This window comes from Eumetopias jubatus, unplaced genomic scaffold (assembly GCF_037043125.1).
Source record: "Eumetopias jubatus isolate StellerSeaLion01/CBP00866 unplaced genomic scaffold, mEumJub1_p1.0 scaffold_8, whole genome shotgun sequence".
NCBI classification, from domain to species: domain Eukaryota; kingdom Metazoa; phylum Chordata; class Mammalia; order Carnivora; family Otariidae; genus Eumetopias; species Eumetopias jubatus.
Window position 1 is genome coordinate 49,413,541 of NW_028274814.1, and position 27,133 is coordinate 49,440,673.

At 40.1% G+C, this 27,133-nt stretch overlaps 1 protein-coding gene across 8 annotated transcripts in view; it reads right to left on the reverse strand.

Annotated features, from left to right (window-relative positions):
• The window catches only part of DUSP16 (dual specificity phosphatase 16), a 77,650-nt gene that overhangs the window by 37,582 nt on the left and 12,935 nt on the right, over positions 1 to 27,133 (reverse strand). For 3 of the 8 annotated variants that reach the window (XM_028119690.2, XM_088025925.1, XM_028119693.2), the window contains 2 exons: positions 2,900 to 3,493; positions 1,614 to 1,752 (listed from right to left, as the gene is read on the reverse strand). In XM_028119690.2, the coding sequence (XP_027975491.2) occupies positions 1,614 to 1,752; positions 2,900 to 3,127 (367 nt within the window). In that variant the 5' untranslated portion in view covers positions 3,128 to 3,493. Of the gene's footprint in view, positions 1 to 1,613; positions 1,753 to 2,899; positions 3,494 to 6,788; positions 6,944 to 18,129; positions 18,304 to 27,133 lie in introns of all 8 variants that reach the window. The other 5 variants (XM_088025926.1, XM_028119696.2, XM_028119695.2 and 2 more) reach the window with 5 other exon arrangements.

Genomic DNA, 27,133 nt, shown 5'->3' on the forward strand with positions numbered 1-27,133 from the left:
TGCCAAGGTAAAGTCCTCACAGCGCCTACAAGAAGCATGAAAGGAGTTCCTAAACTCACCAAATCCGTTTAGTGGAACTCCAATAAAAGCGGCATTTACCACAGTATCCTCCCAGGAAAAGAATGCACCGATCAACAAGAGACGGAGCCTGATATTCTAATTCTCAGTCACAGAACTCTGAAAACTTCTTTCTGGGGCGCCTGGGTGGCTCAGTCGTTAAGCGTCCACCTTCGGCTCGGGTCATGATCCCAGGGTCCTGGGATCGAGCCCCACATCGGGCTCCCTGCTCCGCAGGAAGCCTGCTTCTCCCTCTCCCACTCCCCCTGCTTGTGTTCCCTCTCTCGCTGTGTCTCTGTCAAATAAATAAATAAAATCTTTAAAAAAAAAACACACAAAAAAACTTCTTTCTAAGGCACGCTGGCTTCACTTAAGGATCCTAACAGAAAGATCACGCAGCATCACAGCATAAGCAAAAGGCAGGGCAGCAGATGATCTGAAAGAGACAGGAAATCATGCCTCCTTTTTGAGACCTGAAGCAAAAGCTGAGGAGAGAGAACTGGAGACAAGGAAATCTTATCTAAACCTTCACGGAGTTGAAGTGTTAACATACCAACAATGATGAATCCTATTCTCTGAAAACTGAAACGTTTACACTTCTAACAATCAACTGCCAACAACATCAAGTTCACGGTACCATCCTTACAACAAAAGATTAAAAGTGTGAAAATGATAATATCTACCATATTTTGTTTTCTTAGATCTCATTTTTAAAAGCCCTCTTGCCTTTCACGGTGGCAGAATCTGCGGGACACAGCAGCTTTGTGTTAAAGGTCACTGTGCATTGTCACACTGTATTCCCCACTCTGTGAGCCCATGTCAGTGAAAGGGCTTTTTAGTAACGTCTGCAAAACAGGGGAAGCAAAGGATGAACACTGCTTTGGAATTCAATGAAACGGAACTCGCACATTGCCCCCCTTTTCAGACAAACATAAAATAGTTCTTCCCAGGTACTTTATAAAATCAACTGCTTAGTGTTTGCAAACTGAGACCTTTTTCAGTTGTAAAAACAAAACGATAATACACAAGTAAAATGCGTTTTTAAACTGTCTCCCTAATTACTAGAAGAAATAGTTTATATACATTCTCCCCCTCACTGCTCATAATGTCCAAGAATGGTGAGCTGATCTGGAGTCCGCTGTAACTGTAACTGTTTAATAAGAGTTTGACACTGTGACACTAGTCTGGTTCTTGCCACAGGGGGTGGACACCAAGAGCAGGAGCTGAGAAGTAGAGCATTTCGTGTTTTTAGATCCCAGATGAATGGAAAAATCTCTGGCCAGAAGCAGCACACAGATCTATGTGACATTTCTAGCTAACAAATAAATACCAAATGAAGAGGCATTTGAGCTAAGAAACACATTGACTACTGTGGAAGAATGGTAGTATTGAAGTTAAATAGAATAGTTACGTCAATCAGAAGCTTTAAATAAATCAGTTTACCCAGGACACTCACAGTTGTGATGACCTACTGTACTCTGAGCTCTCTGTGAAATACTGCTTATGGGGAGGGCTCCATGAGACTGAAGTTCCTTCAATTCTGCCACAAGCCTTACCTGCGAGCAGGTGAACGGAGCTGAAGCTCTTCTCCAGTTTACCCAGAAGTACAGTGAGAAAACAGTCTGAAGACAGAGAGGCAACATCTTGGGAGCTTTGATCGTAAACTACAACCTTCTGACTGCAATCGATATCAACCTGCAGTGCAAATGAGAGGCTGTTAGGAAAGAAGCTGGGAAAATCATCCCAGAAGCAAATAACTGCTCCCCCACTTTCAAGTAATAATCTGAATAAAAAGGACATGCAGTTGACTGGATAAACCTAGTATACAAATGGTTAAAATGCTTGTAAAAATCAACTTTTAAAAGGCAAAACTGATGTTATTTCTGTGTACGTATGCTCAAATCTCCTTGGTTTAAAATCCTTACCACTATAAAAGGCTAAAACTCATAAAACAAATAATATGTAAAATAAACGTAACAATCCTTGAACTAAAGAAACATTTAAAAATGTTTCTACATAACGAAGAAATCAGTTGTGGTGCTTGGGTGGCTCAGTCGTTAAGTATCTGCCTTCGGCTCAGGTCATGATCCCAGGGTCCTGTGATCGAGCCCCGCATTGGGCTCCCCGCTTTGCAGGAAGCCTGCTTCTCCCTCTCCCACTCCCCCTGCTTGTGTTCCCTCTCTCACTGTGTCTGTCAAATAAATAAATAAATAAATAAATCTAAAAAAAAAAAGTGAACTCATTTTTATTCCTGAAGAAAAGAAACAGCCTTACCTACCACAAGGATGACATTTTGGAATCCCAGAAATAACCTTCCCCGAAGATAAATTACATCCCTAAATCCTGAACAATGGTACCTTCCCTTCCCACAAATAAACAGCACTTCTAATATAATCAGTTTCCACTTTCTTCCCAAAGCACTTGAAAAGAATGATTTCCTTTCAGTAAATTTGTAGATAACACAGAATGTATTAATTTAGTGATTGTTGATACATGTACTATAAATTATTATATATTAAGTTACTAATAATTAATATCATGTTATCAACCATAACTATTTATTAGTGTTTAGATTCTTAAAAAGTTTAGCAAACCATTAAAAGAGGTAAACATAGCACTTGACCAAATTAAAACAAGTTAACCTTTCTGTATAGTTTAGAAATATTCTTAAATGTGACAGTGTGGTTAGTAAATTACTTTGAGGTATCCCTAAGGTACCAAAGTTTAAAAAGCAACCAAAACTTCCTCAGATTACTTTTTCCCCTTAAAAGTGAGGCTCTGTTTTAAAATTATTCCTCATTCAGGGTGTCTGTTTTAAAAAGCAAAAAAAGAAAGCACTTACCTTATGTTTTGCCGAATGCTGGATGAGTTCTGTAATTAACACTTTGTCCTGTTGCAACCTTCGCTTCATAAGCTTGGAGCAGTTGATATTAATGGCTTCTAAAATGTGGGATGTATTGTATTCCACAAATGGCCGGCTATCAATTAGCAGCACTTTCTCCGTTCCACTTTCCAGCAGAGCCACCAACCTCTCAGTAACAATTTGAGTTCCAATCATCTCATGGGCCATGACAACAATAAGTCTTCTTTTCCCACCTCCTTCTTTAATTTGCCACGATGATGTAATGGTGGTGTACTCAAAGGCTCAGCCACTCCATTGTACTAAAAATGTATGAGGTCAGGCTGGTGGTGACTGGCAAAAGGAGAGTTAAACCCATTTTCAGCAAGAGCCCTCCAAGTGAATGTCCCTTTCTCTTTCCCCGTTGATGTGTTCTTGCAAAGGACTCCTTCCACAAAGCAGCCCCTCACATCTGATTCATAAAGAGATGACTGGAATAACCATTCCACAACAAAAGATGCTTTGGGACAGCCAATGCATTACATCATTCTTTACCTTTGCTCCTCACTCCAACAGCTTTACACTGGACTAAAAATCCTACATGAAGAGAGAAAGACAGACAGAAAACAAAACATGGGGTCAAAAAAAAAGAAAGAGCGTCAGATTCGCGAGAGTGTATGATTCATAATATTTACTCCATTAATCTAATTTCATACTTGATGCACTGTTTCATTTGAACAAACAAAAAGAACAAACAGGCATGGCTTCAGAAAACCTACTGATAATTCACTTTTACATCAAAATATAAAAACTCAAAGGAGACAAAAGAAGACATAGTCATGAACTGTAGTGACGGGGCCGAGAACTACACACTTGTAGTATGAGATTGAAAGAGCTGTAAAAAGCTGCCTGAAGTAACATTTTTTCCAAATGGGTTTCCTCCATTTTATTTGCTTATTTCTTGAAAAGAGGACAAAAAAACAACAGCCTACCACCAGGTAAGCAAGCCCACACTGCATGTGAACACACGTACACTCACACATACACACACCTGGGCACCCCAGCAGCCTCTGTAAATGGCCCTTAGGAAAACTTTCCATACACTTCAGCTGCCTTTTAAGGAAGAGGAGGAACAAAAATGGCTGATATTCTTGTCATACCAATTGCTGAACTCACTGCTGGGGGCCTGTGATGTACCCAGCGCCCACCAAGGCAGTCTCACAGCTATGACCCTGGCCGGTCCATCCCCCCAGTTCCTTGACCCTTCCTAGGCTTAACCCTCATTTTATTGTGCCTCATTCTTTGGAGAATCACTGATTCCCAGCCTTAGAAAATCTCACATCTTCACCTGGGCCTCTAGGTCAAAAACCATAGAGCAAACACGCACAACCCTTAGGATCTGACCCCAAGTGCCTCCCTCTTCTTGCCAAACTCCTCTAACCACTTCCTAATTGACACCTGTTGGGAGTTTTGTGCCCATAGCTTGGATCTCACCCTGACCTTCAATATTGTCAGATTCCTAGCTCCCCGGCCCATCTCTGTTCACAAGAAATGCTCCACTACATTGCACTAGATGTCCACTGCTGGCATTCACCTTCTACAGGGTAAATGATGTGATGGCAGAGGTTTTGTGTTGTATTTCCTATCTCCATAGTGCTTTGCACAGAAGATACTCAACTCACACTGTTATAAGTAAAATCCTCCACAAATGATTTAAAATACTGAATAAATATCTAGTTAACTGATTTCCCATCAGGATGGTAAAACCCTCAGACAACATTGGGTCCTGTTCCTAATTCCAGACTTACAGCTGAGAAACTGAAGCATGGAGAGGAGTGGCTGTGCCATCCACCTGTTAACTCTGGAAAATCATATAACCTCCCCGACCCACACGTTCCTCATCTATAAAATGTAGCTATAATACAGGCCTTGTCTCCTCACAAAGTCTGTTTGGAGGACAAAATTATCAAAGTTACCTAAAGTCAGTAAAAACACAACTACTTATATAGAGAAAGGAGGGAAGTCGCTCTAAAGATACCAATGGGGATCAGAGCTGCCTTGCATCGGGAATCTAAAAGACCTCATCCAGCAGGTAAACACAGAAGCCATTCCACCCTCCTGTATAATCCAGCTTCAAGTGAGCTGCACCTTCTCTCTCAGAGCCAGACACACACGGAGTTAGAAGGCACCCGAGAAATCATCTCTTCTGCTCCTGCACCTTACAAATCAGCTCCACAGAATACAGTATTTGTCCATTTCTAGTCTTCATTATATTAATGTATTTTTAGTATAGCTTACTGGCAATGAGGTACAAAAAATCACCTCTATCTTCAACCGAAGAAACTAGAACAGCGAATCTGTATGTATAGTCAATCAACGGAATATACTTTGGCAAAGCGCCTACCAAGGATGCAGCATTGAATTGAGTCCCGACTGCTCAGTGACATAGTTCACAGCAGTGTGAGGTCCTGTGCTCAGATTGTCTGATTCCCAAACCAGGGCTCCCACTACTGGGTTACCCTGTTTTCCCTAAGTACCTCTTCCCATAATGGAACTGGACTGAGAAAGAATGGCCCAACTTGTCCATGAGGGTGCCCTGGTGGCACAGAAAGTGGAAATCTGAGAACAGGAGCAAGTTGATTCCAACAATGGCACTGGGTATCCGAGTCTGATTGGCTCCTCTCGATGATAAAACCCGATGGGACAAAGCAGTTATCTGGGTTAGCAGATCAAGGGACAAAGAGAGGGAGAAGACAGCAAACATGCAAAAGTTGAATTAGAAAGTTCTCATCTTTGCTTCCCTTCAGCCAAATCTCCTAAGCCCAATCACCGAAACCAAAGACAGGCTACAGCATGCAGTTGTTCTACTGGGCAGGAAATGGCCATCCTTACCCAGAGAACCGGAGTCGGGACTTCCAGACACAGAAAGGAAAGGTCTGGGCAAAGCGACCCTAGTATGAGGATGCAATTGAAGCAAAGCACTGAATGTGCAATGAAGATAAAGTTACACCCTTTCATGTCGCACTGAGACCAGCTGGAGCCCTCCTGTTACACCTTTATGCCCAAGCTCTGATGTCCTATAGTCCCAAATAGATTATGTGAGGCAGAGCCCTGCCAATGGGGTGAGAGAGGTAGGGGAACAATAGCCTTAAACCTTATTTATTTACAGCTAGAGAATTTTGGTTAAGTCCTCATCCTAGGCTGCAACTCTAATTTAGAAATTTCTGGGCGTTCACTGTTCATTCTGAAGAATGTCAATACCTTGAGATCAGGAACATGTCTGTAACAGTTTTGTTTTTGAAAACTTTTGCATCAGGTAGGATTTAAAAGATGATAAAAGAACATTTTATTGTTGGCAAAACCACAAAGCTAATCTTACCCAAAATTTCTACAAGAAGTCAAAAGGAATAAACATTCTTAGATTGAACCTTAAGGGCCCAGATGCGTATTACAAAACCCAGGGCAGACGAGCTTTACTATTTATCGATTTACTTAAATGATTTTCAAAGTTTTAACTATTTTCTTTCCATTTTTTAAAAGATTTTATTCATTTGAGAGGAAGAGAGACAGAGCACAAGCAGGGGGAAAAACAGGCAGAGGGAGAGGGAGAAGCAGACTCCCCGCTGAGCAGGCAGCCCAACATGGAGCTGAATCCCAGGACCTGGAGATCATGACCTGAGCTGAAGGTAGATGCTTAACCATCTGAGCCACCCAGGCGCCCCAAGATTCTATTTTTTTAAGTAATCTCCACACCCAATGTGGGGCTTGAACTCATGACCCCGAGATCAAGAATCACACACTGCACTGACTGAGCCAGCCAGGCACCCCTTTTTTTTCCATTTTTAATAGGTAACACATTCACTGGCTCAAAAAAGGTATAAAGATGGGGTACCTGGGTGGTTCAGTCGGTTAAGTGTCCGCCTTCGGCTCAGGTCATGATCCCAGGGTCCTGGGATCGAGCCCCGCGCATCAGGCTCCCTGCTCAGTGGAGAGCCTGCTTCTCCCTCTCCCTGCCGCTCTGCCTACTTGTGCTCTTTCTCTATCTCTCTGTCAAATAAATAAATAAAATCTTAAAAAAAAAAAAAGACTGGTACAACTTAAAAAAGAAAAAGGTATAAAATTTATACATACCAGGAATATGTACAGTTTACTGTATGTTTGTGACACTTCAACAAAGCTATTAAAAATTACCATAATACTGAAACTCCAACAAATACATTAAATGAAAAACAGGAAAACACTGAAAATCCTTCTCCTACCCTTGTCCCATCTGCCCAGGTCCTCCCCCTGCCCTGTATTGGAAACCACGGTGAATAGTTTCTTCTGACTTCTTCCAAAGATTTTTGTTTTTTTAATGAATACAGAATGAGACACAAATATATAGTCTTTCCCCTTTTTCCCTTTGTTCAACTGGTTACACAGTATATACACTTGTGCATCCTGATTTTTTCTTTCACTTAAAATACTACAGTGTGATTTTTTTCTCATTGCCTTCTTGGCTGCCTGGGGACCACAGTGAGGAGCCTGGCCCATGCCCAATGCTCAGGAGATGGGGCAGGTGGCCGGAGCAGCTGGAACCGACTCTTCTGTGATTGATGGGTGTCCCAGTCTACCATCAGGGAAATCTGGGTGGCAGTAGGCCCTTCAGAAGACAACTAAAGAATCCTTTTCTATGCATAGAATAAAGTTTCCTATTTCTCTAAAAAAAAAAAAAAAAGTCAAGAAACCACTATTTATCATACCAAAGACTAGTAACCTTAACTAGGGCCACTAAACAAATATTTGCCAAGTATCCCACTTTCAGAAATGAACATTATTTTCATTTTATTTTATTTATTTGACCGAGAGAGAGCACAAACAGGCAGAGAGGCATGCAGAGGGAGAGGGAGAAGCAGGCTCCCCGCCAAGCAGGGAGCCCGACGCGGGGCTCGATCCCAGGACCCTGGGATCATGACCTGAGCCGAAGGCAGACGCTTAACTGACTGAGCCACCCAGGCACCCCCAGAAGTGAACATTTTAAAAAACTTTATTTATGAAGGGAAAGAGGCTGTGGAAACATTTTAGTACAACAAAATTACTATACAGGTCAGTGAACAAAACGGGCAAATCCCCTTAAGAAAGGCCAATTTTGGTATATTTTACATTTTACCAAACAATTTATTTTATATTTTAATATTTAATAGTAACATAAATTGTATAAGAAACTTCCCCCTTTAATATACAATTTTTAAGTTTATGTGTAATTTATTTCAGGTACGGAAATTTATCTATGATTTTTATCAAGGAAATTAGTAGAGTTTTATTTACTGAAATTCACTCTACTCTGCAGAGTATCAATGAAATGAAGTATATCACTGAATTAGTTATGTCAGAGGACCATAAGCCTAAGGCTATTTTAATGATAAGGTGAACAAGTGGAATCTGTTTTAATTAAAAGAACAATGTACAGTTTGAATATACAAAAGCCAGTATTTGCCTCTAAAGTAATTAGCTATAAAAGGAAAAATTTTTTTTATTTTCTTCACTACTCATAACACAGCCTTAAAGCTAGTGCCCAAACAGAAAATTTTTTAAGGATTAAGGTTGTTTTTAAATGATTCCATTAAGCATCTCCCTCCTGTTCTCTGAGGTGTTTGTTACTTTCTTCAACTTTCCAGACAAGATAGATCCTGGCTTCCAGGTCAGTCATACTGACAATTTGTATATCCCGCCAGAAAGAAGGTGAGAACCTTTCCCACACACAATTTCCCCCTTCTACCTACCCATGGGTTATTTTCTGCCAACAGCAACAGCTCATCTGTCAGCAGGCACTGCAGCCTCAGGCCCTCAGCAAGGGCTGCAGCAGGCAGGTAAGGGACAGGGCTCCAAGAACACGCCTGCAGGCCTGAAAGGTGGGACCTATGGGGACTCAGCGGCTACCCCTCAGAGAGGCACATTTCCATTTTAAATACTTCCTTCACAAAGAAATTCTCAGAAGGAAAAGGATCCTATGGCTATGGGGTGCTTAAATGGCCTGTTCAGCAAGTAGAGCGACTGAGCTTTATTTGGTTGGGCTTGAGCTCAAGTTCAAATTCTCAGAGAATTTATGGATAGGGTATAATCAGGTGAGAAGTTTGCTTTTATTAAACTATAAGCCAGTCTTAAAATTTTTTCCTCCAATAAAACTGAAGAAATAGGCAACAAGATACGCTAAACAGCCTCTCAGCAGAGCCTTCAACGTAGATTTTCAGTAACAGAAAAACTGAACAAATCAAAAGGGGAAAAAGCAGGCTATGATGTCTGGAAACAAGGAAGAACATCTTTGACTTTGACTGTCTATACTGATGAAAGCAACTTTGCCTCATAGGCTGTGGGTAACCCTAACAGAAATTCTGAAGTCTGATATTTGGTAAAATACATTCAATAAAAAATAAAATAAAATAAAATAAACAAAAAAACCACCCTCACCAAAGCCAAGAAGACTATATGAGCTTAATGTATTTTCAGTTGCCTATTAACGTCTTGACCATATTTTCTTACCCCAAAATAGAGGACACATTCTGACAAGTGGTGGCCATAATGGGATAGACCACTTGAAGCACAAGTGTCTAGACCGTACTGGACACAGAGACAGCACTTGTTAGCACCATAAAACCTAGCCACCTCTCACCGACTTGCGGCACTGTCGAGAGCACCTGCTCCTATCGGAGGCTTCCTCAAGGACCCACAGATAAAGGGTGGAAGAGCAGCCATGCTTCAAAGACTAAAAAGACTGTCTTTGCTTCAGACACAGGCCAGCCCAGGTACAGTCTGGATCAGAGAGAAGACTTCACCAAGTTTCTGCTCAGGAAGAGCACCGCACTCTTGGTACTGGCTCAGCTGGAGCCTCCATCTTTCCTTCTTAGTACTGCTTCCTGTTTATGCTCACCTGTCTGTCTCACTAGCTTCCCCTTCCCTGATCCACCAGAGCTCCCTCCTCCCCCTCTCCTTCCGCCACACCATGTGCCTATTCTAGACCTACCCCTTGCACCCACGGCTCCCTGACTTACCCCTCTCACGTGTAATGCTTTCTCCAGGCAGCACCTTAGTCCAACTAAGGACTCTACTCCCTGGAAGAGGGGCCTGGATATGAGGTGGTCTTAAGGGAATGGGAATGGAAGGATCCTTGGATGAAGTCTCTGGGTAAGAGAAAAAGTGGCCAGTGGTTGGTGTAAACCGAGAGTCAAGAGACAATGTTTTGGAAAGATATTTGCAATAAAGGTGGCCTGGAGGCAGAGAGGAAAGATTCAGACCAAACCAAACAGAGCTCAGATGGGGACTAACATGTACATCTTGGTCTCCTTGAGCACCTGTCAGGCCAACTGTAACTCACTCACTCAACCAACAGATAGTTATTGGGCACCTAGTAAGTGCTAGGCACTGCCGGAGAAATGCAGCAAAAATGAGCTAGGTGAGGACTCCTGTTCTCCGGAGCTGCTAATTCACTGACAGGAGACACAACAGACAGCAGCAGGACACCAGGCTGTAGGACCGATGGTGGCAAGCGCTACGGAGCAAAAACCAAGCAGAGGAGGAAGACAGAGAGCTGCAGTGGGCAGCTGCAATTTTAAACAGAGTAGTCAAGAGAAGTACTCTGATGGTGAAGTACAAATCAAGAGGGGGGAGAGTGAGCCGCGTGGATACCAGGAAGACTGCAGCTCTCTACGTCAAAGGCCTGAGGCCAATGAATACAGTACTGGCCAAGGTAATGCAGAACTGGGCGAGTGCTAACAGAGGACGTGGCAGGTGCTCCATCTTTCTTCTGAACGATGGTTATATGTTTTGGAAATGAAGCATTTCCAGGCACTCAAACATTTAACTTCAGTGTGAAATACAACTGGTTACACAGTATATACACTTGTATATACACACACACGTTCGGTATAGTTTGTTCTTAAAACTACAAATGGAGAAGCTGAGGTTCCTATATTGTGCATTCCTTGGCAAATGAATAAAAAGTTTCTGTATGAAAAGACTGTAATAAGAAAGATTACTGTCAGTATCAATTTAATACAATTCTTCCAACTCTACAAATGTGTTGTACCTAATAATGGAATCCTGGTTTTATAGCACAGAATGTAGAATGTAGCAAATGTATCACAGAATGTAGTAAAATATCAAAGACAGGTTAAACAAGATATAGGTTGAACACATCTGAACAAGAAGGGAGTTTAAAGGATCTTCAAATTAAAAACTTTTTAAATGAGTTCAAGGAGTTCTCCCTGTCAGGTGTATCAAATATTTACCACAAGGACTCTGTAAGTTAGATAACTATACTCAAGGGGTTGGTAACACTACTGTAAGCTTATAACCTTTATCCATGCACCACTTTTAGCCCACTCCACCCCCAATACAACAAAATTCCACTACATGAAAGATAAGGTGTACTTTCCTGACAAAGAGTGAAATTACTAACGATATTATGACCAGGGTAGACATCTGGACAATTTGGAACACAGTCTAGTGGAAGAGAGGATATAATTTAATTTTTCCAAAGAAGATCAGAAGGTTCTAGGAACAAGCAATGGAAAACAATTAGAAACCATCAACACCAAACCTTCCATCACTCCCACTCGAGCCCAAGTTTGTAAAATATTCTGGAATGTTATCTACTTTAAATCCCTTAATACTAAAATAAGTAAAACCAGAATGCCAAACTATATTCTCCTGAAAATAATGTCAACATGGCTTACAAGGATGTTTTCAAAGTGACTTCCAAGAAAATGCTTCACCTTTCAGTTAAGACACATGAGAAATACTGGGAAAAGCCTACATGTGTAACAGAAGAAGACTAAGTAACTTATAAATTATAATAAATCCTGCAACACAGTACCATGCAGCATTTTAAAATCATGGTGTAAAAGCATACCTCTTAACAATGAAAGATGGTCATGATACATAAAGAAAATAAAATCAAGTTACAAAACAGGAGATAAAGTAGAACCTCAAACAGCTACACACATACATGCACACAGGACAGGTACGTTCAAAATGTCACAATAGTTTTGCTGGGTAATTAAAGGTAATATTTATTATATTATTTTCCACAATCTTGGGAAGTACAAAAAGTCTCTGAAAAAGGACATGACAAAGACTCAGAGCCATTAATGTGGCCACAGCAGTCCTGTACGTTGCTCCTTATCAGGACTGTTAAGAAGAGTGTGGGTTGGAATAAGGTAAAAAGATGAGCAAATACAATACAGGAAAACTGATGTTTACCCTCAAGGTAAAAGCTGCATTTCTGCTTCACAAAAGAACTTATAAAGAATTATTTTCAATAACAATAATGTTGGAGGGAGGGAGACAGGAAAAATTAAATTTTAAATCACACACTTAGGACTATAAACCTGGACTTTCAGTAGGTCAGTTGGGGTATGACTCTTAATATGAAAGGTTTCTTCTGTACACGAAGAATTTATAGCTAGTTTTCTTTTAAAAATTAATATATTCCCTAACACTCTTAAAATGTATTTCAATTTATAAAGTTTCCAAAATAAACGTGCTTAAAGCATCACAGATGAAACCCAGTAGGACTTTGATTCCTCTCACTGGAAAAGTACAAATTCTTTTAACAAAGTATATACAGCAGCCTCGTCACTGTTCTGAGCTCCTAAATAGACATGCACAGCAAGACTTGAACACATTCCAGGCGTGGCCTTCAAGCCTGGACCACACCTGCTTCCAAGGCCCTGAGGCTAAAAATAACTCTGGGGCCGCCCACTCAGGAAAGCAGCCAGGCCCGGGGGAGCACAGGCCCCTTGCTCAGCTCCACTAACAGTGAAAGCAGGAGCTACGGAACTCTACAATCGCAAAAACCTCCACAACAGGCTTCTTCCCCTCTGTGCCAATCACCTCCATCCGAGGCCGGCTCATTTTCTTTGCCCCTCGACGCCAAAAACAAATCTGGGAATTTAGAAACAAGTGAGGTTTTACAGTGTATTGTTTTTAAAAACAACAACCGGGGACCAGACGACTCAAGAGGATTCAGGAGACCCTGTTCCTAATTTCAGCTCCTCTACAAAGACACTAACACGTCATAGCAAGAGTCACTTGACATCCCCAAGCCTGTGGTTTCCTCACCTGCGGAGGAAGGACTCCTGTCATCACTTAACATCTAAGGACTACTTCACTAAGGACATGATGATGTCACAGTCAACGCATCTCGGGCCTCAGTGAGGTGCTTCCACGGGACAGCACTCCAGGCCTGATGTGATCATTAAGCCATCATGTTACAGAGTTACAGCTTATGTCCTACAACACACAAATCAAAATGTAACTCCTGGGCAAGGGGTCCACAAACAGCAGGGCGACTGTTCCAGATCATTTGTTTTGTGGAGAAGGATTTTCGAGGTCTGCTCCAAGGCAATGACTTCCACTTCTCTGCCAGCCCCACAGCACCAGGAGCACCCTCCGCCGCTTGTTGACTCCACCAGGTGAAAACTAAGGGGAGGGAGGCCAGGGGCAGAGGAAGAGGGGGCGGCAGCAGCAGTACTGTCCACTCCAGGCTCCTAGGCTGTGCTAATTTAAGTCACTGCATCTGTCCTCACACTTCCCCTTCTGGGGCCCGGGGCCCTCATGGTATCAGGAAGCTGCACCACAGGGCAAAGTGGGTGGCAAGGCCAGGACCCGGGCAAAGAACGGCAGCGCCACAGGACAGCCAGGGGACCGAGCAGCCACGATAAGAATCGGAAGCCTCCCTGTCCTCACCCTAGAGTCACTTTCTCCAGTCTGTCCTTTTCACCGTCTAGCTTTTCCCGGTAATTTGGCTCCCTCCCATCATGTAACTGTCCTTTCCCTGCTCTTATTTGTTCTTAGAGGCTTTGCTGTTCCCCTATCTCCCTCTCCCTCCCTCTCCCCTTCATCTTCATTGCTGCCTTCATGATGATAACCAAGACCCTTCTCCAGTTAAGCCCTTGTCACGAATCTGCTTTTTGTTGTGGGGGGAGAAGTGCCAAGGCCCGGGGTAAGGGCTGCTATTATAAGGAGCACCCACAACTGCTCCAGACCACTCTGAGACAGTCATCCACAGACTCAGGTGTTCAATCAACCTTGGAACTCTTTTATTTGCTACTGTAAAATAAAAAGTTTTATTTCAGAGGGGAGAGAGAAACGTTCTCCAGTTGAGTGTTTCACACAGGGCTATACTGAGGAGAGATGATTAACTTAGTATCCTCCGTTCTCACCAGCTCTCAAGTGCTACAGGTAAAACCCCTCTCTAAACCTCAGAGGAAGACACAAATTCTCAATGTTTCCACACTAGATTGCTCAGAAAATGAACAAGATCTGAAATATTTTGTCATCTAGTGCTCAGATTTTTAGAGCAGAAAAGTAAGCTCTGCACCTGTGGACGAAGCTGTCTTCATCAAGAGTCTGACTGACACCTGCACCCACAGTGTCCCTGCCCTCACCACTGGCCTCGGGGGGGGGCCACTAGTTCTCTTCTCGGTTGAGCCCAAGCCCAACCCGAGGACCTTCAAAGAGAAGAAAAGGTAGAGTGGAAAACTAAGAAACTACAGGCCCCTATCTCAGCTCCCAGTTCTATTGGCTCATATTTTAAAAAGAATTTCCCACAAACAATTTAAATAGCAAAATAAATAGTAATGGATTATAATCAACAGCATAAAATAAATACCCGTGAGTCCAGAAAAACAGATTTCCTGAAAACACTTGCTCAAGAATGACAATATAAGAGGACGGTGTTCCTATTCGCTATCTGGTTCTTTTTTTTTTTTTCCTAAGAGTTATTCTGTCGCCTTTTGGATGGTACTATATTCTGGTGTGACGTCAGCCAGGTTCAGGCATGCCACGTGCAGCAGGTAAGCAGGGGACACTTTCCCGCTCTGAAAAATACCTGTGTCTGTATTGGTTTAAGTTGAATTAACTTAGGTTTCTAAAACAATATGGAGCACTGTGGGGGGGAAAAAAAAACCAGAATGGATGGAAAGCCCCTGATATTATTTAGTTGAAAAATGACATTTGCACATGCTAGCAGGTGTACAGCAAGTCAAAGAAGGAAAACAGGGACATGAACTGCCAGAGAGAAGAGGGAAGAAAACTCCAGATGAATATGCATGAGCAAAAGCAGAGGGATAAGTTGTGTGCAAATTTCCCTGGCTAGAGCAGAGATTGTAACAGCGAGGTAACAGAACTAGTTGGTGAAGTGGAAGGGGCCAGCTGGCGAGGATTCCTGAAGTCTAAAGCCACCTAAGCCACTACAAGCTTTATGAACAGAACATGAGAACACTGCTGGAAGAATTCCACCCATAACTTTCTATGGATTGAAATAAGGAGAAAATGGAAGCAAGGAGACTGACTAGTTATAACCTATACAATTTTCATTGTCTAAAGATGGGCTCTGCCTAGAGTGAGGACTATAAAATCCAACAGGAAAGGAAAGAGCTAAGGAACTGGCGATGGTCTAAATCCAAGGCAGTATGCCTGGCACAAAATATACCCTTATTAAATAACTGACTTCCTGACTGAAGCTGTCCATGAAAATGGCTGTTTAGAGTACATTATCAAGTTATTCTACAATAAAAACATCCAGAAATATCTCAATACCCTATTCTGTCCCTGCTTCAGATGAACCAGTATCAAGTGAAATGAGCAATATGTACAGGTTCAAGTTTTACTAGTTAGATCACTGTTCATAAACAGAAGAATTAGTCATATTTAAAAGGCCAAAATAAGTAAAGCAGAATGCAAACAGAGGTAGATGCTGAATGTTGGCATTATGGGAGACTTCCTCCTATATATTTTTCAGTAATTTCTAACATTTCCATTATATACACACATGTACATATATGCATATATAAAAGATATATATCTTTTGCAACAAAAAATCTAAGGCATATATATTTTAATCAGTGGTAACTCATGTCATGCTCATGCTATTCAGAAGAAGAAAGTAATTATTTTGTATGAATCATTAATCAAAGTAAGTTTTAATACAGAATCATGGGATTCATCCAACAGTGACTTAGTAGTGTGAAAAAAAATTAGAGATTTTTTAAAAAAATTTAATCACATATCCCTACGATAGCCCTGCTTCAAGGTGTGAAGCATTCATATGTATTCCATACAAAGCAATATAAACATATACAATTTAGTACAGGGCAATGTCCCTTTTCCAAAAGTAACCTGCAGTACCAAAGACCACATAGTCAAAATTAAAACTGAAAGCACAATCATTACAAGTAAAATAAGTTTGCCACAAGTGAAATTTAGTATAAAGCAGACCACAGTATTGTCCGTTAAGAACTCAATGACTTAAATACCAAAATACCTAGTTTCACCATCTCATATAAAAGGTAGTCCACGGCATAGACTCCAACGATAATGCTTACAAGGCTCCAGTGTTTCATCTCACTGCACAGATTCTCCAATAGGTACAAAAGAAACCTACCACCATTTGCTATCAATATAGTTAAGCATCACAGAACACTATCAGAGACTAAAAGGCCCTCTAAGCAAAAACACAAATGTTCAGTTTTTTGTTTTGCAAAAAGTGTTTGTCCTTCTGAATTCTGAGGTTATGGACCACAGCTAAAATGTAAAACTCGGGGCGCCTAGGTGGCTCAGTTGTTAAGCGCCTGCCTTTGGCTCAGGTCATGATCCCAGGGTCCTGGGATCCAGCCCTGCATCGGGCTCTCTGCTGGGCAGGAAGCCTGCTTCTCCCTCTCACACTCCCCCTGCTTGTGTTCCCTCTCTTGTTCTCTCCCTCTCCGTCAAATAAATAAATAAAATTTTTTAAAAAATGTAAAACTCAAGGAAGAAAAATTAAATAGATTAGTGGAATAGACATGTGTTCATTTACTGACCACCTACTATACTCAATTTCCCAAAGAGCAACTTCTCAGTTTTGTCTAACTCCAAGGATCACTTAAGGAATTTGATTTAAAATATGATAAAAACGATCACCCAGGCCTTGGTGATACTTGAGGTCTCAAGTGGAGACTGTGACATTTAATAAATGTTCCAGGAGGTTCTTCAGATCAGGCAACTTTGAAAAACACGGTCCTAAAGATACATTTGATTCTCTCAATGTTCACATTCAATCAGTTGTTAAGACCTACTGATTCTCAGTCTCTCTGTCACCTGGGGGACAAAAGGTACAAAAGCCGTGTTTGAACTGAAAGTGGCAATGGGAATTGCCAATAATGGGAAGAACGGGATATCAGCCTGAGAGAAGTCAAGTCTCAAAGCTGAAGCAGGCATTCCATTCCACTCCTAGTGCATGCCTTCTGATGGGTCAATAATACCTCTTTTATAAAATGTTAAGTACTTGCCCAAAGTCACACAATTCATTAATGATGGAACAGAAACCAGAGCTCCCACATAGTGCTTTCCACAACCCCATAGGTGTTACCAAACATTTTGCAAATTTTAATAGGCTCCTGAAAGGCACAGAAAGCAATAGATTTCAAAAGATGAGAAAAAATACACCCTTCTAAACGCCTGGTATGTGTGGCTGTAAGGAGAGACAGCCTAACCACTATTTGCAGAGAAATAGCCATGCGAGGGGCACCTGTGACTCTTGATCTCAAGGTTGTGGGTTCGAACCCCACATTGGGTGTAGAGATTATTTAAAAATAAAATATTTTTAAAAAAGAAACAGCCATGTAAGAAGTAGAGAACAAAATGATGAAACAAGCCCCACAGAACATTCATGAAGAATAAGGAACTCTGAAAGCAGAAGCTTATCTGCTTCACAGGGTCACTGTGAGAACACAGTTAAGTATGCAGGAGAATCATACTTTATAAATTGTAACACTTGCTAAAAAGGGAGTAACTCAATACAGGATTAATGGAGGAGCATTTTGGCTAACACAGTAGTTCTGAACCGTGGCTGCACATTAAAATCACCTGGGAAACTTTTTAAATAGTCTGATGTATCTCAGACCAGTAAGTCAGAATCTCGGGAATGGGACCCAGGCATCAGTATTTTTTATACAAGTAGACAGACGTGGATTCTTTATTGCCTCCCAAGGAAGGGTCGCAAAAGACAGGCCATCTGGAAGGCAGAGTTTAAGGAGAAAAGGAGAAATTGGGTGACACATTACACTGAAATCCATCTCACCTACATCCTGAAGTGTATGTGTTATAATATCTGCTCGAAGTCTGGGGTTCTGAACATGTCATCAGGTCACAGATCAAGTTCTCAATGTCATAGTTTCTAGAATTCCAATAATAATGAAGGACCACAATTCACTTACCACACCCAACAAAAGTCCACAGGGATATGCTGGGGCACAGAACCCTGTTCTGGCTTAATAAAACAGTTTAAGGTCGAAGCAATCTAGTTTCCAATCTTTCTTCGCTGTTTTTTGGATGTATCAAGAAAAGATTTTTTAAGGTTGAAGGGAGACAAAACAGAGATCAGTGTTCACCTGTGAATGAATACAAGTTAAATAAATATCTCCACCCAGGAATTTCCCATTACTAAGGGCAAATCACAGGGCATACAATCTTTTGTAACCCCTCCCTCTGATCCAATCCTGTAAAACTTCATTTAATAAGCTGATGATGGAAACCAAGATTTGGGCCTCCAGCCAATGATCTCCATTACATTAAATAAAGGACATCCCCACCCTTCTCAAGGTTGTGCCAGTAGTTACTTTAAAAAAAAAAAAAGGAAAGAAAGAAAAGGTAGCATTCAACCAGAGTCAGAAGTTTTTATTCATAATATACCTTATTAACATACAACAGAAGAAACACCAGACTAGAAAATGCTCATTTGACTCTCCCCCGTGAGTACTGGGTCTAACTTGTGGCTCATTCGCTTATATAACCGTTTTTGAACATCTGGTTTATGCAAACCTTTTTCTCCAGGCATCTTTGGATGACACAATCCCATAGACATAAAATGTGTGCACCAGATACCTGTAAAGCTGTGTACAGGGGTGCTCCAAGAGTGGGACAAGAGAAAGAATTTCTAGTGGTGAAGTCTGAAAGTCAACGAGGAGGAGATGATAAATCTCACCAACCTATATTCACTCTGGATGCTCTCCTACCCCAGCTCCTTAGGGTGCTATACAATCTCTGTGTATTCACAAATAACTTCTGGCCAAGATGGAGGGAGTGGGGACATTACTAGCCAGCACACTCTTTTACAAACTCTGGAGGCAACTTCTTTTCAGCTGGACCCTGAGGCTGGCTCCTTCCTGCCAGGAAACACTTAACACAGATTCATCTTCAGGAGGCAGGCAGTTTGCAGCACTGACTTAGCAGAGGGAAAGGGAGGGGGGTGGAGAGCGCAGACAGTTCACCTTCCCTCAGATCCCAGGTATGCGCAGCCCCTCCCCCAACACAAATATAAACCTAAAGAGAAGCATGAAAGGGAAGGACGGCTCTATGACTCTGACAGTTATCTGACAAGATGACACTGACATTTCTGCCCATGGGCATCTCCTACAAAGTGCAAGTAGGAAAAGTAAAAGAGGAAGTCTTAGTAAAATCAGTCCGTTTTACTGGAAGGTCCAGTAAGGCAGGCAAAGGTATAAGCGTTCAAGAGCTGGACAACCTAGAATAGTTATAGACAGACTTTAGCTGCTAGACTTTATGATCCTCAAACTTTTTAGTCCATAGACCACTTGAGAATGACAAAACTGCCATGTCTTCCAATAACTGTGTCTGATTACTCATGACCCAGTACAAACCCTAAAGGAAACAAGGACCAAGAAAGTTCCGCTGACTGTTACAATGACATATGAAGCCTAGATCAGAATTTAGGTAAGAGAGGATTGAAAACAGGCACAAAAACCTGTACAAGAATGTTCACAGCGGCATTTATATGATGAATGGCTATGTAAAACATGGTATATAGCCACACAATGGAATATTATTCAGCCATACAAACAAACGAAAATTGATACCTGCTATGACATGGACAAGTTTTGAAAACATTCTCCAAAGTGAAAGAAGCCAGACACAAAAGGCTACGTATTATATGAATCTGTATATATGAAATGCCCAGAACAGGCAAATTTAGAGAGACAGAAAGATCAGTGGTTTGCCAGAGACTGCCTGGGGTGGGGGGCTGGGGCTGATGGGGAATGACTGTTAATGTGTCTAACGTTTGTGGGGGTGATAAAAATGTTCTGGAGTTAGTTGTGATGCTTGCATAGTTCCACTGGGTATACCAAAAAAACACTGATTTTTTTTTTTTTACTTTAAAAAAATGAATTTTATAGTTGTGAATTAGATCTCAATTTTTTTAAAGGGTAAATTGTACGGTATGTGATGATATCCCAATAAAGTTGTTATTTAAAAAAAAAAAGACAAAGGCCAAGGAACTATACCAAATAAAAGGAAATTAAAAAGATATATGACAAGTAAATGCAGCGTCTGATCTTCAACTGGATCCTGTACTACAGAGAAAAAATGCTATGAAGACTCTTACTGGATCAACTGACAAGACTGGAATACAAATGATAGAAATGATAAGGGTATTAAGTCAATGTTAGGTTTACTGCAGTTGACAGCTCTGCCGTAGGTGGAACAGCCTTGTTCTTTGGAGACCCACTGAAGTGGTTGGGGATAAAGGGCCATGATGTGCCTAACTTATTCTCAAGTGGAAAAAATATACCATGTATATATATGAAAGAGAGCAAAGGGAGCAAACTGTTAACAGTAAATGTTGATTTTTTCTTTTCTGTACATTTAAAATGATTTCCAAACAAAAAGTTTAAAATATACAAATAAAATATACATACTCTAAGATACAAAAATTCTACTTCCAATAATTTGTCCCATATAAATATTTGCCCGAGTATATGTGAAATATTGTTCACTAAAAAACATGTTTATAATTGTAAAAAGTCAGAAACAATCTCAATGTCAGTGAATAAATGGGTTAAATATATTTTTATATCAATATAATATTACTCCCTATGGCTGTCTAAAAAGAAAGATGTCTATATGTACTGATGTAGAATGGTTTCCACAAATATATTCTTTTTTTATTGAAGTATAGTTGACATACAAGGTTTTATTAGTCTCAAGTGTACAACATAATGATTTGACAATTCTGTATATTACTCAGTGCTGACCACGATAAGTATAGTCACCATCTTTCACCATACAATGTTATTAAAATATTATTGACTCTATTCCCTATGCTGTACTTTTCATCTCTGTGACTTATTTCAAAAACATATTATTTTGTGAAACAAAAAAACAAAACAATAGGGATATAGGAAGAATGGGATCCTCCCTTGCAACAGAAGCAATTAAAACCTAAGCAGCTCAGGCATGTGCTGATTTAGTTAGGAAATAATTTAAAACTGTTCTCTATATGTATTTATGAAGCTAGTTATTTATTTGTAGATAGGTATAATTTTCTCTCCTACAACACTGATAATGTAAAGTTTCCTAGTGAAAAAAGAAACTAACACAATCTGGATGCCATTCTCTCTTAGTTAACTCAAAATCTCTCTTAATAAACTTTTAAAAATTCAAATACCACATGTATACTAGAAAGCATACAAGTATGAATGTACAACCAAAGAACTCTTAGCAAAGTTAGCATATTCATGTAACTACTTTTTTTTTTTTTTTTGCGAGAGAGAGAGAGAGAGAGAGAGAGAGAGAGAGAGAGAGGAACACAAGCAGGGAGAGTGGGAGAGGGGGAAGCAGGTGTCCCGCTGAGCAGGGATCCTGATGCGGGGCTCGATCCCAGGACCCTGAGCCAAAGGCAGACGCCTAACAACTGAGCCACCCAGGCGCCCCTGTAACTACCATCCTGATCAAGGAATAGAAGACTCCAGAAGCTGGCTTCATATACTATCCCCTCAATTAATCTCCTTCCCTATAAAGGTCACTGCTATCCCAACTTATGCCAGATTCGTTTTGCCTGTTTTTGCCTGTCTAAACTCTTTTGTTCAACACTATATTTGAGCCCATGTTGTTGTAAATAGCAATAGCTTCTCCTGTTCACTGCTATACAGTATTTCACTGAATATATGACAGTGTACCTATCCATTCTTCTACTGACAGGCCATCTAGGCTGTTTCCAGTTTGGAGTTGTTATAAACTGTACTATGAACATTCTTGTATGTGACTGTTGGTGAACAAAAGTACACATTTCTTCTGGGTATACACTTAAGCATGGATTTACTGGATCGGAGGTATGATGAATAGGAAAAGCTTTAATATAATACTACATACTATAACTACAGTTATAATTGCTGTTTTGCTGTTTGTGTTTCTATATAAATTTTAGAATCAGCTTGTGTAATGATTTTGGACATCTTTCATTAGATTTATTTAGTCCTGGGCGCCTGGGTGGCTCAGATGGTTAAGCATCTGCCTTCAGCTCAGGTCATGATCCCAGGGTCCTGGGATCGAGTCCCGCATCGGGCTCCCTGCTCCTTAGGAGCCTGCTTCTCCCTCTGCTTCTCTCTGTCTTTCATGAATAAATAAATAAAATCTTTAAAAAAAAGAAAAAAAAGAATATTAAAAAAAAGATTTATTTAGTCCCAGGTATTTGAATTTTTTGATGATATTATAAACATCATCTTTCTCAAAACTTCATCTTCTGGTTATTACTGTTATACATAAATACATATTTTGTATACAGACGTCATATCTAGGAATATTACTGAACTTACCTTTAACAAAGTATTATTTTTAATCTACATGAAGTAAAATTCATATTTTTTGGTGTACAGTTCTAGGAGTCTTGACCAAATGTAACCATCCCTATGACCACAATACAGAACAGTTCCATCACTCAAAAAAATTCCCTCATGCCACTCCTTTGTAATCAACACCTTCCGCCACCCTCAAAGCCTGGCAAGCACTCACCTGTTCTCCATACCTACAGTTTTGCCCTTCTAGAATATGGTTTAAATTGAATCACACAGTGTGTAACTTTTTGAGAGTGGCTTCTTTCACTCAGTATAATGCTTTTAAGACTTACCTATGTTGTGGCATACATCAATAGTTTGTAGGGATGTACCACACTTAGTATATTCATTCACCAGTTGTAGGAAATTTGGGTTCTTTCTAGTTATTGGTGATTACACATAAAGCTGCATAACCATTTGAATACAGGTTTTTGAGGGAACATAAGTTTGCATTTTTAAGTAAATACCTAACAGTAAGGCTGATGAGTCATATGAGAAGTGTACACTTATCTTTATAAGACACTGCCAAACTGTTTTCCAAAGCAACTGTACCATTTTGCACTCCCACCAGCAACACATGAAAATTCCGTTTGCTCTCTATCCTTACCAGAACTTGGTACCATATTTAGGAAGTCTCTATTTTTGTTTGTTAAGAGCTTTGTATCATGAACAGATATTGTATTTTAACAAATGCTTCGCCTGAATATACTGATAGTCGTATGATTTCTCTACTTTTACAGGTAATGTGGTGAATTACATTGATTTTTGAATACTATCAAAATGCTTATATATTCCCTATTTAGTTAGAAAAAGCTTACTTATTATCACACAAATTGTGATTGAATTTTAAGTTACTCTGATAAAAAGGTACCTGGACAATGAAGTCTAATGCTATTCTAAAAGCTACTACCTAGCCAAAATTGGAGGATTGTTTCAGTCACACTTCCTAGCAAATCTTTCCCCACCAAATACAAAACAGATCAGAGAAATGGTGACCAAATCAGTCTTAGAGCCATATGTACCACTCTAATGTTTAAAATGTGGATTCTGAAACATCCAAAAGGGAAGAGAACTTCTATCACAAATGATATTAATGTTGTTAATGAGTAACATTGTATATGTTTAAAAACCAGAAATGAAATTATAGTAAAAAATATATTTCCCATGCAACATAAATGGACAATGAAAACATCTGATAGTTGTATATATTATAAATTTATGAAATGCTATCATTTGATGGGGAAATCTTACACCCTTTTGATAATGAGGACATTAATGAATTCTGGCCTACTAATTACCATTAGTTAGTTTTATATTTTCACTTTACCTGTTCTCTGGGGGTTGTTTTTTCACAACTAAATGACCAACAATAATCAGAGAGATGGGTGATGAGAAGCCCCACGGGGCCTAAATAATCTTTTGCAATGAAATTGTCGTAATGTTATCAAATGCATTTTCAATTCTTGAGTTCTGTATAATCTAGGTTAAGAATGACCCAGGGTGGCTCTATACATTTTGGCAGCTTCCCACACTGTAGCTCTCTGAAGTTACCTTAGTCTTCTGCATTACCTCCCCTGTTCACACACTCAGCTCTATTCAGTATCTTGGCAAAAGAAGAGATTGGTAATGTTCCATCGAGACCTGACAACATACCAGAAAGCAATGCAGATGTCATGGATAGCCAAGCACAAAGGCAATACTGGACTGGTTATCTTGAGTTCCACTGCAAGCACTATGAACTCCTCCCTCTTTCTGGGCCACCATGCACATTCCTCACCCATTTGTATTTGGTTTACTGGACTTTACTTGTTGCTCTTCTTACCTCGTAGAGTTCTAGTAGCATTAGAGCATTTTAAGTCAGAGCACCATAGGGTGATATGGTGATATAACTAAGATAAGCTCCCTGAAGACTGGTCATCTGCCAAATAGTATCCATAAGATGCAAAAAAAATTAAAAATATCAAGTACCTGAAATCTAAAAGTAATTCTAAGCATATTATAGCACAGTCTACAGTATCCTTCAACCTCAACCACCACAATCACATTACTTCTTTTAATTCCTACCACACTATCACTATGAAAGCCACAAAGAATAAACAAATCAGTTGGGTAATACTTCTTTAAAGCTGGCATTTAACTCAGAAAGATAGCTGGTTTTACAGAAGTAAAAATTCACTGAGTTTGGACTGGGTGTTCTGTTTGCTCTGTGAATTTAAAACAACAACAAATATGCTGTCCGATGAACTTTGGACATGTGAGTAGGTTTTTAAAAAACACCTGCCGTATATCTCCAGGGCAAAGTACAACATACCCACTGAAGGACTTGTGTAGAGCAGTAGTAAAAGAAGTAATCAGGCTCAGGATTTGAGGGTCATACCACCAGAGCAAAAGGAGTAAAATTTGTAAAAGTAAAAAACCAAAGATGTGACAAAGCTTTTGTGGAGTGCTTATTAGCCATCAACAAAGATTTCTCTCTCTAGGGGTCAGTATGACTGAGGATCAAAGGAAACGTTGGCAGCTCGAGGTCAGGTGGTAAAAGGCAATACTCTCAAAACTAAGATTTTTAACACCTCAGTTACCATCTTGTCGGTCCCCATGGTTTCACAGGTAATGAGGAAGAGGAGGAAGAGGAGGAGAATGAATCTGAGGCCTCAAATTCTCTTTGGAATACAAAGCCCTCAACTAAGCAAGCTGTACTGTTAACAGCTAGAGATGGATGGGGCTACCCTGCTCTTCCTATACTCCACTCATTCCATTTTCGTATCTCTGCATTATCACACCTGATCTGTGAGTAGTTCTAAGTTGCCAATCCGTATTTTAAAAACAAAATGGCACCTTACCAAAAAAAATCAAATAACCCACTTAAACATTTCTCCAGAGAGGATATACAAATGGCTAACAAGTATATAAAAGATGCTAAGAACCTTGTGCACTCTTGGTGGGATTACAAAATGGTGCAACCATTATGCAAAACAACATGGTAGCTCCTCAAAAAATTAAAAATAGAACTACCAAATGATACAGCTATCAACTTCTGGATATACATCTAACGGAACTGAAAGCAGGGTCTCTAAGAGATATTTGTACACCCATGTTCATAGCAGCATTATTCATAATGACTAAAAGCAACTCAAATGTCCATCGACAGATGAATAAACAAAGAGTGGTTATACATAAAATGGTAATACAATATTAATCAGCGTTCAAAAGGAAATCCTGTCACATGCCACAACACGAATGAACCTCAAAGACATTATGCTAAGCAAAATAAGTCACAAAAAGACAAACGCTATATGATTCCACTTACATGAAGTATCTAAAATAGTCGACATCATAGAAACAGAATGTAGAATGGTTACCAGGGGCTGAGGGCAGGGAGAAATAGGGATTTGCTGGTTAATGAGTAAAGAGTTTCAGATTGGCAAGATGAAAAGGTTCTAAAGGTAGGCTTTACAACAAAGTGAACATACTTAACACTACTAGTTAAGATGGCAAACTTTTGTTGTTTTTACCCCAATAAGAAAAAAGAAAAAAAAAAAGACAATAGATCTCTCGCTTTTTCTTGCTGTGTCCCTCCCAACCTTTCACATTTAAAGGAGCCAAGAAGTGCCCCAGGACACTGTCTTCCTTCTCCCCAACTACCCTACAGAAGCAGCCAGCTATCACACTGCTCTCCGAGCAAGTGGGGCAGGTCTGCAGTCCCAGGAGGGAAGGAGAAATGGCCACTTGAGGACCTCAAGTGGACTGGCCTCCACTTCTAACTGTGACTTTATCCTCCAGCCTAAGAAAGTGGACACTAGTGTGCTGGACCCCCAGTTGAAGAACGCCCAGGGAGAAGAATAAGGAGTCTTTTATGGTGATTTGTTTAAATCATGAAGAATGGAAAATAAAGAGATGGTGCCAAGTGTAAACTCCCTGATGACCGAGTACATGCTATACTTCCTTGCGTCCCTTCTAATACCTCACTCTTAAAAGTCACTCAGTAAATACTTGTTCATGCTGATAACAATGACATATTGAGGACCACTGGCAAAAAGAATGGGTCTTTTGTCCAAAAAAATAAGCCTACCAGACTCAGAAGCCAAAGTGCTTATTTTAATGAATGAATGGTCATTTCCATAATAAAAATCTCCAATGATTTCACAATAACTTTTACTAAAAACTTGTATAAATCTACTTTTTCCTGGCAAGTGAATACCACACTGCCTAACATTTATACTTGGAAATTTCCCCACCCCCACAAAAATAATGTATCTCTTTAAACCAACATCATTAATTACATTCTATAATGAGATAGCCACTAACAGCATCTAAGATCCTTCAACACGGGTCATTCATCTGCCAGAAAAAAAACGCTTGAGTTTGTCTTTCAGTTGGACTGTAGACAAGAGAAGGGGTTTTCCACTGTACATGATTTTTATTGGTTATAAAATCAAGCTTCCTCAATATTTACATTAACAAGGCTCTTAGTCACTCACATAAGGAAAAATGAAAACAATTGCTTTAATTACATACTTAAGACGGTTTGAGAAGAAAAAGTTTCTGATATTTGGATATTCTGTGGTAATGAAATTAGATGCCCCTAAGCTAC